The sequence below is a fragment of the Thamnophis sirtalis genome, unplaced genomic scaffold, assembly GCF_051295495.1.
Source record: "Thamnophis sirtalis isolate CommonGarterSnake01/CBP01778 unplaced genomic scaffold, rThaSir2_p1.2 scaffold_2, whole genome shotgun sequence".
In the NCBI taxonomy this organism is placed as follows: domain Eukaryota; kingdom Metazoa; phylum Chordata; class Lepidosauria; order Squamata; family Natricidae; genus Thamnophis; species Thamnophis sirtalis.
The window spans coordinates 105,785,561-105,795,265 of NW_028261382.1; the positions used below are offsets into that span (position 1 = coordinate 105,785,561).

General features: G+C 40.9%; 1 protein-coding gene across 1 annotated transcript; it reads left to right on the plus strand.

The window, feature by feature from the left end:
• The first annotated feature begins 1,114 nt into the window (after positions 1 to 1,114).
• Positions 1,115 to 2,038, plus strand: LOC148049086 (mas-related G protein-coupled receptor member H-like). The gene has a single exon (XM_087703549.1). The coding sequence runs from the start codon at positions 1,115 to 1,117 to the stop codon at positions 2,036 to 2,038; it is 924 nt and encodes a 307-aa protein (XP_087559675.1).
• Positions 2,039 to 9,705: the final 7,667 nt, after the last annotated feature.

Consider the following 9,705-nt stretch of genomic DNA (forward strand, 5'->3'; position numbering starts at 1 on the left):
AATAATCTTCTGCTCACCAACTTTGAAGAGTTTGGACCATCATTTTCAGGTATGTTATAATTTTGGAAGGTTTAATTAGAGCCAGTGATATGTAAATAGAGTAGTAGCTGTTCCTTTAATAGCTGTAAAATTTTATTGCACAGCAAAATCTTTTTTGGCATATATATATATATATATATATAGATAGATAGAGAGAGAGAGAGAGAGAGAGAGAGAGAGAGAGAGAGAGAGAGAGAGAGAGAGAGAGAGAGAGAGAGAGAGAGAGAGAGAGAGAGAGAGAGAGAGAGAGAGAGAGAGAGAGAGAGAGAGAGAGAGAGAGACTGTCACATTAGTCTCAGTTGAGATTTCCTTGGATTGACTCATTTTCCAACCTACTTTAAACCATCATGCAGAACAATACAAGTATGAACTGTCTGGAACCCAAAATCAAGAGAGTAAGATGTTTCCTTAGCTTATCCATAATTGCTTTTCATCACTTTTGACTCTTCAGTTCTATATGAAAATTCATCCCATTCTCTCTCTCCCTCCCTCCCGCCCCACGCTCTCCCACGCGGAGACAGAAGGGCGATTTCAGTCGACAGAGGGGCGATTTAAGTTAAGGTAAGGGTTAGGTTTAGGGTTAGATTTAGGGTTAGGTTTAGGGTTTGGTTTAGGGTTAGTTTAGGGTTAGGTTTAGGTTTAGGGTTAGGTTTAGTTCAGCGCGCATCTGTCGCCGTGCTCTCGTCGGCACGATTCAGCGTTTATTCGTCAGAGCGCTTTAGAACACACGGTTTTGTCACCGCAGTTTAGTCGGGCGCGGTTTTGTCATTCGCCCTTTTTTCGGTGAACCATGATAATGTTGGTACCTGTCCTAAATTCGACAGGGCTCCCCAACCTGTGATCTGTGGACTAGTGATGGTCTGAAACCCAGCCACAGAAGTAAGGGGGTGAGTAAGTGCACATGAGTATGAAGCTGCATTTGTGAAAGCAGCACACCTATGAATGAAACCATTCCCTCTCTCCCACCACTGCCTCTACTGGTTTAGGAGGGGGGAATGACTGGATCAATCCTTCTTTCTTTTCTTCTAATAGGAGCTTCAAGTCAAAAAGATTTTCAGAGATTTACAAAAGGTTAATGATGAATTCCAGCTATGGAGATCTGGATGCTACACACAGCTACCATGGATATAACAATGCCAGTGACTCCCATGAGGATGCAGAAGAGAGCACCCTTTCCGAATTCAAAGGGATTCTTTGGCTAGGCCTTATTTTAATTACCTGTTGTATTGGATTGGTGGGCAATGGCTACATCATCTGGCTACTTGGCTTCCAGATTAAGAGAAACTGTTTCACCACATTCATCCTTAACTTGGCCGCTGCAGACTTTGTGTACCTCGCATCTATATTTATATATTATATCACTTTCTTTTATGCCGAATTACAAGGACATGAAATATTCAAACAGTGTTGTATCTATTTCGTCCACATGATGTACATCAGTGCAAACTTTCTTCTGACGGCCATCAGCATCGACCGGTGTGTGGCTGTTCTCTTCCCAATCTGGCATCGCTGTTCCCGTCCAAAACATTTGACCTCCAGTGTCTGTCTTGTCCTGTGGATCTTCTCTTTCCTCCTGAGTGGAATTATTAGGATTATGCAAATCTTTGCAAACTATGAATTGTACAGTCACCATTTCCTTGTCACTGCTATAATTTGCCTTCCATTGATCACATTCTCAACTTTGGTCCTTTTCATCAGTATGTGTCTTAAATCTAAACAGAAAAATAAGGGTCGGCTTTTACTGATGATTTTAATTACTCTTTTCTGTTTCCTCATCCTGGCTTTTCCTTTAAGTGTCATCGTAGTGATTTTTAGTTTTTCTGGGGAAGAAAATGATAAACTGTATTCTTGGCTTTTGTGTAGTTTTTTATTTTCATGCCTAAACAGCAGTATTAATCCAGTGATCTACTTTCTAGTTGGGAGGAAAAAAGGAGCTCAATCCAAGGAGAGCATGAAGGCCATTTTGCAAAAGGTCTTCAAAGAAGGTGAAGTTGCTTGAGGGAAATAGAAGAGCTGAAACCTACTTGTAAGACTTCTGTGCTTCTTTCGTAGCAGCAATGAAGAACTTGTACTTGAGGCAGTAAGCTTTGAGGTGGGACATAATCTCTTTCAGTATATTAGCACTTTCATCTGAATAGACATAGAAAGAATTGATAGAACCCATCAGAAATCAGTCCAAATTCGAAAGGTGGGGCTAATGTCATGACAATACGATGTGCGATCTTGGGGCTCTAAGATCGCCGTCAATATCTCTGCTGCTGAATGGTCCTTTCGGACCTAAACCATAGCATAGAGATGGTGATAGAGAAGGGTACATCCTGCTGATCTCAGGGGACATCACAAAGTCCCTGATTGATCCAGGAGAAGCTCTTTTTTTCCAGCCACAAAGAAGCAGCCATTGAAGCTGCTGAAGTTAGGACAGCTTCAGAATGTGTGTCAAATTGGTGAGACAAATTTTATTATTAAGAAGAGAACACCCAAAAAGATCAAAAGCAAAATTAAAATTGAAGACAGAAGAGAGTAAGTGGTGAGATTAAGCCTGAATCAAACTTAGTGTCTTATCTTTCTTTAATCTTTCTTTTTTATGGATGGAATTTTTACAAACGCCTCTTACTTTTTAAAGGGTTTTTTCCCTTTCTTCTTCTATTTTTCCTTTTTTCATACCTATGGATTAAGAATTTCCTTCTTTTCTTTTTTCAGCGCTCAATTGGATTGTTTCTTTTTGATAACTTTTTTTGGAATATAAAGAGGAGTAAAAGCAGAGGAAAAAGAAGTAATGTTGCCACTTAGAGGCTGGAGGCTTGGAAACATTGTTTTTTTTCTATTTTCCCTTTGAACATTTGACTTATATCTCAAGGCTCTTGAGTTTGTTTATTGAAAGTGATAGTGGGAAGAGTACGGATTGTTTATATAGGTGCTGTTCTGGAGTACTATCAGTAGTGAGACCAGAGTGAAGAGAAAGCCTTGAATTGAAAGATTATAGTGAACTTGTTTGAAATGTAACAAAAAAGCCTTGGATGTGATTGTGGCAATGTTTACAATTTGCAAACATGGCGCGGTATGAAAAAGAAAAGGAATTAACATTGCAAATGATTATGTTAGAAATTCAGAGCATTGAAAAGAGAATGGAGAATATAGAACAAAGAACAGAAAAAATAGAGTCAGCATATTGCCTCCAACAATCTGGGTCCTCATTTCACCCACCTCAGAAGGATGGAAGGCTGAGTCAACCTTGAGTTGGTGAGATTTGAACCGCTGAACTGCAGATAACAGCTGAAGTGGCCTGCAGTACTGCACCCTAACCACTGCGCCACCTCGGTTCTTCCTTAAATCCCCAGGTAGATGAGAAAAGATGGAAAGATGGCTAGTTAAGGAGGGAAGCAACTACAAGTGAGTACAAAAAGTCCTTTGCTGCAGAGAAAGACTTCTCTTTGGGATCCTTCGTGCTCTCTGAGCTTGATCGCGTCTTTGAAGACATTTTGTTACCTCGCTAGGTAACATTATCAGTGCTGGACGGGAGTGGAATTTCAGTCTTTGTTTATATACAATAGCTGGCCCTCTCAAGCAAGCTTGTTGGGAGTATTGGTAGTTCCTTGATTAAGTTTGTGTTTACTGATTGATTTTTTTTTGGGGGGGGGAGTTTGTAGTTCCTGGATTAGGGTCTTTTTGAAAGGTTTACTCCAGAGCATGGCAAAAACAAATATTTACAATATTGTTTCAAAGAGGGCCTAAATGCTTACAGATACTGTTGGTTTGTAGACACAAAAAAGACACAAATTGAGGAAGCAGAGCCTTTTCTATTTTGTTGTTATTCACTTGGTTTTTGTTCTCCTTTTCCTTTTCTACAGGCAAAAGCTGTAAATAGCAATATAATTAAGACGTTTGAATAAATCGTCAAGTTTAGATAGAACCTTTATCATTTAACAACCTTAACAATTATTTTGCTATTATCTATGAATTCCAACTTTAGCTGCAGATGTAAAATTTAAGCAACCTTATGCTTATCGGCATAAACATGTAGTTCACAATCAATATTGATGTTAACATTTCTCTTTGTTTTTAAAGTTATTTAAACAACAAAGTGTTAATAATCTCCAGTTCGTAGTGTATAAATACCACTAACTAAATGATATGCAAGCACATGAGGGGGGGTATTGTGATCTTGATTCCAGACCACTGCAATAAAGGAAGTGTTTACTGTATAATTTGTTTTATAATTATTGTATAAATATAAATAAAATATTTTATAAATAGATGGATGGATGGATGGATGGATGGATGGATGGATGGATGGATGGATGGATGGATGGATGGATGGGTGGGTGGGTGGGTGGGTGGGTGGGTGGGTGGGTAGGGTGGTGGGTGGGTGGGTGGATAGATAGCTGGGTGGGTTGGTGGATAGATGGATGGATGGATGGATGGATAGGTGGGTGGGTGGGTGGGTGGGTGGATAGATAGATAGATAGATGATAGATAGATAGATGGATGGATGGATGGATGGATGGATGGATGGATGGGTGGATGGGTGGGTGGATGGGTGTGTATGTGTGTGGGGGGTAGATTGATGGATGGATAGATGATAGATGGATAGATAGATAGATGGGTGGGTGGGTGGGTGGATGGATAGATAGATAGATGATAGATAGATAGATAGATGGATGGATGGATGGATGGATGGATGGGTGGATGGGTGGGTGGATGGGTGTGTATGTGTGTGTGGGGGGGTAGATTGATGGATGGATAGATGATAGATGGATAGATAGATAGATGGGTGGGTGGGTGGGTGGATGGATAGATAGATAGATGATAGATAGATAGATAGATAGATAGATGATAGATGGATGGATGGATGGATGGATGGATGGATGGATGGATGGATAGATAGATAGATAGATAGATAGATAGATAGATGGTGGGTGGGTGGGTGGGTGGGTGGGTGGGTTGGTGTCTGTCTGTCTGTCTGTCTCTATGTATGTCTGTATGTATGTATGTGGTATGTATGTATAGACAGAGACAGACAGACAGACAGATGATAGATAGATGTACAAATAAAGTCAAGCCACACAATTTTTCAGGGGTTTCCCAGTGCGTTTAACAAACTTTAAAGAATTAGCTTTAAAGTGCAATTTAAAAAGTGTCCATCCTCTGGTTTTCTTGCACAACATACAGTTTCCACCATCAAATGAGTTTGAGCACTGTGCCTGCCTCAATTATGAGAGGATTTTATGAGATCCAAAGTCTTCAAGTCCTCAAATACACTATTGAGAATTGAAGATCTAACAGTGGTAGGTTAAACACATTCTTCAAAGAAAAGAAAAACCAATAAAGTTCATTTGCCTTTTGGAAAAGCACCTTTGCCAAAATGGCCAAACATGTCCAGCATTAGTCCACAGGGCTCCTGCCTCAACTCCTGAGATTAAAAGTATATAACTGTTCTCTCCACATGGAGTCCTGACCTCTGTTGTCACTTCCTGCAGTGGGGGGAGGGGATGATGGAAACCAGAAACCAAACCAGTGTCCCCTCCATCCTCAACCATGAACGCTAATTGGGTATAATGGGAGGATTCACTGAGATCCAAAGTCTTCCAGTCCTCAGATACATTCTTCAGAATTGAAGAACTAATCCAGCTCGGTTAAGTAGGTGCTACTCATATGAGGGCAGCTTTGCTTACAATGTCCCACCTTTGTCATACTTTGGAGTAGCAGGTAATAGCAAGCAGAGCTTCTGCAGAACATAATGTTTCATCTCTGGGATGGGTAAAAAGATCTTGCTAAAAGACAATGAGATATGTTCTTTATCTTGCATGTGAGCACGAAGCGATAACACAATCTGGTTCTTGTTTTTGCAAGATAATCACCAACTGTAGAATAAGGGGACAGCCCAAGAACCTTGGCTGTCAATTCAGTCCTGAAGGAGGACTGAAGAAGCTTCGGGGATGAGAGGGAAAATGTTTTCAAAGAAAGCACCTTTAGGAGATGGTGAGAAAGGCAAAGATGTTAAGCTTCCTGGTCCCCATCTTCATATTTCTAATGACCAAAGAGGAGAAATAAACATTAAAGAGAAGGTAGTATCAAAACAAAATAATAAGCTCTACAGTTGAATGATTGTGATCAGCTGGCTCTCTTCCGCAGTGACCAAAGTCCCATTTATCAGCTGAGAAATCCAACTGTCAGTGAAGATTTGTTCTTTGGTCTTCTCACATAGTCTACTTAACCAGAGCATCTTAAAAGAAATATAATCTGGAGAACAATTTCCTTTGCTCCCAGAAATCTTTCTTTACAAGGAGAGGCTACATTTCTGAACAGTTCTTCAAAATCTAGCTCTGCCTGACTTGGCTTTTGATTCCCTTGCCCCAGCAGGCTCAACACCCTAGTAACCTCAAGCCAACAATCTCTCATCTACACTGACTGTTGGAGATTATCTTTGACAGAGAAGGACCACATCTTGGTGTCACATGGTGCTAGATTCAAGGCACAGAGCATGTGTGCATCTTTTAAACTGACTTACTCACGCCAGAAGCAAAAGCTCTTCATGTTTTCCACTGGAGATCGATCCTCACCTGCTATGCTGAACCCTGTTCTTTTCTAGAAACACCTCTGAAGGTTTCAGGTATATCCACTTCCAGGTATATCCAAATCTGCAGACAATTCTTTGAACCTGGTAACTCAGTATTGGGTGGATGGACTTCCCTTCTGTCAATGAACTTCATCTAAATAGGACATTTTATCCGCAGGCCCTGCAATCCCCTGGCTACTTCAGCCCTCAATATTGTGAAACAATAATCTTCTACTTACCAACTTTGAAGAGTTTGGACAATCTCTTTCAGGTATGTTATAATTTTGGAATGTTTATTTTGATCCAGGGATATGCAAACAAAGTAATAGCCATTCCTTCAGTAACTGCATATTTCTTACCTGATATTTATATGTTCTCAGATCTTCTCAGTTGAGGTTTCTTGGTTTTGATTCATTTTCCAACCTATTTTTAGCCATCATGGTAGCACTCTGCACGTATGTCAGAAGCTAACCAAGTCTGTGTAAAATGTTCTATAGATGGCATTTTGCACCAAGACTAGTGAAAATGTATAAAGATAGATCTGCTAAATATTGGAAGTGCAAGCAAACACCTGGTTCATATTATCACGTGGTGGACATGCCCAAAAACTTTAAAAAGAAATGGACGAAAATAGATACTTGGTTGGAAGAAATGATAAAGCAGCATAGAGACTTGAAACCAGAGATATTTTTATTGGGCATTCTGCCAGAAAGAAATATGATAAAAGGACTATATACTTGATTTTACATGTATTAACTGCAGCCAGAATTGTATTTGCACAACAGTGGAAGAACAATGAGATCCTGACAGACGATAGCGTAATTAAGAAAATATTAGAATGTGCAGAAATAGATAGACTAACGCTTACTATTTTTTAAAAAAGTTTAAAAGTTTTTATTTTCCATTTTTTTCATTTTCATACACTCACATATATACTGTGCATAGCCGGCGCCATACAACATTAAACAATAATCGCAGCAATTCCTCTTGTCAACAATACCCCCCAAAATACAAACCCAATATACCTCTTCCACTCTCCATACACCTCTTTCTTCCACCTCACTTCCAACTTTCTATCTTCCCTCCATCATCCCCCTCTACCCTACTTCCCCTCAGCCTCTACCACTCCTCTCTCCCGATCCACTCCCTCCCTTCCTTCTCACCCTCCCTCCCATCCTCTCTCCCGTCCCTCTCTACCCATCTTTCTTCTATCCCACTCCTCCTCCCCTTGGTGTATTTCCACTATATGTCAGTGTACTTAACTTATCCTATTTTTACAGAGAAATTAAAGAAAAACAGTATACATGTGAAGTCGCATTACATTGAAATCTAACACATCGTGTCTGACCTAGTATATATCCCTCCCTCCCCCTCCCTCTCCCCAACCCCCCACCTCCCTCCCCCCTGACTTCCCAGAGCCCGTACACTGTATAGATTTTTAACAAACACAGTCTAAAATATATTGAGAAAAAAAGAAATATAAAAAAAAGGTTAATAACATCTCTACATTGATCTTAGCTTCTTCTTGCTAAGCTAACTTTCAAAAATTTAAATCATTCCTGATCTTAAGCATAGGCTATCTGGAATTTCTTAGCCCCGTATTTGTTTTGTATATAGTCAGTCCATTTTTTCCAGTCTCGTTTATATCTCTCATTTGAATGATCTAACGCTTACTATTAAGGACAAAGAAGAAACTGAATATTTTTTGATATTTGACATTTATTACTAGCTGCTCTTATACTCTGGACACCATGTTCTTATCCCCCCCCCTTAGGTTTGGCAATAAACAGTTCAAGGAGTTGGCTCATTACTGCAGCCACATCACTGAAGTTATTCACAGGGAAGGTAGAATAACAATATAACAGAGTTGGAAGGACATTGGAGGTCATCTAGTCCAACGCCCTGATGAAGCAGGAGATGATGAAGCTATACGATTGCAGATAAATTGTTGTCCACTCTCTTCTTAAAGAGTGAAGGAGCACCCACAGCTTCAGAAGACAAGCTGTTCTACCTGTTTATTGTTCTAACTATTGAGAAATTTCTCCTTATTTCTAGGTTGGTTCTCTCCTTGATCAGTTTTGATCCATTGCTACTTCTCCTGCCTTTGAGTGCTTTGGAGAACAGATTGACCCCATATTCTTTATGGCAGCCTTTTAGGTAGAGGAAGCTATGACAATACTGCTATGACAATTTAGGACAGGGGTCTCCAACCTGTAGTCTGCAACTAATTTTTGGTCTGCAGTCCATTAGGAACCCGGCTGCAGATTTCATGGGCAACCAAGTCCATGCAAGTACAAGGCTGCATTGGTGAAAGCAGCGCATGTATGAGTAAAACCATCTCCTTCTCCCCACTTCGCCCCCTCCCTCTGCTGCCTTCACCAGTCTGCTAAGGCAGAAAGGTTGGGGACCGCCGATTTATTTATTTATTTAGGGAGCTGAGGTGGCGCAGTGGTTAAATGCAGCACTGCAGGCTACTTCAGCTGACTGCAGCTCTGCAGTTTGGCTGTTCAAATCTCACCGGCTCAGGGTTGACTCAGCCTTCCATCCTTCCGAGGTGGGTAAAATGAGGACCCGGATTGTTGTTGGGGGCAATATGCTGACTCTGCAAACCGCTTAGAGAGGGCTGAAAGCCCTATGAAGCGGTATGTAAGTCTAACTGCTATTGCTATTTATTTTATTTATTTACTTTATTTGTAATCCGCCCTTTTCCCTGAGGAGATTCAGGGCGGCTCACAATTCAGGGGGAGGGAAGGACAAACAAGTTACAAACATGAAGACAATACATCATTAAAAAACACAACAGTCATACTATTCGAGTGGGGTTGAAGCCTTTAGCCCCAGGCCTGTCGGGCCAGCCAGGATTTAAGGGCTACGCGGAAGGTCTGGAGGGTGGTGAGGGTACGAATCTCCACGGGGAGTTTGTTCCAGAGGGTCGGAGCAGCCACCGAGAAGGCTCTCCTCCGGGTAGTTGCCAGTCGACATTGGCCGGCTAATGGAATTCGGAGTAGGATGGATTTAGGAGGCAGGAATGACTGAATCCACTCTTCTTTCTTTCCATCCAATAGGAGCCTCCGTTCAAAAAGAGATTTTCAGAGGTTTATAAAAACTGA

Bases quoted from the DNA above. Each gene is read 5' to 3' on its own strand.
- LOC148049086 (XM_087703549.1), top strand. From the start codon at position 1,115: ATGATGAATTCCAGCTATGGAGATCTGGATGCTACACACAGCTACCAT.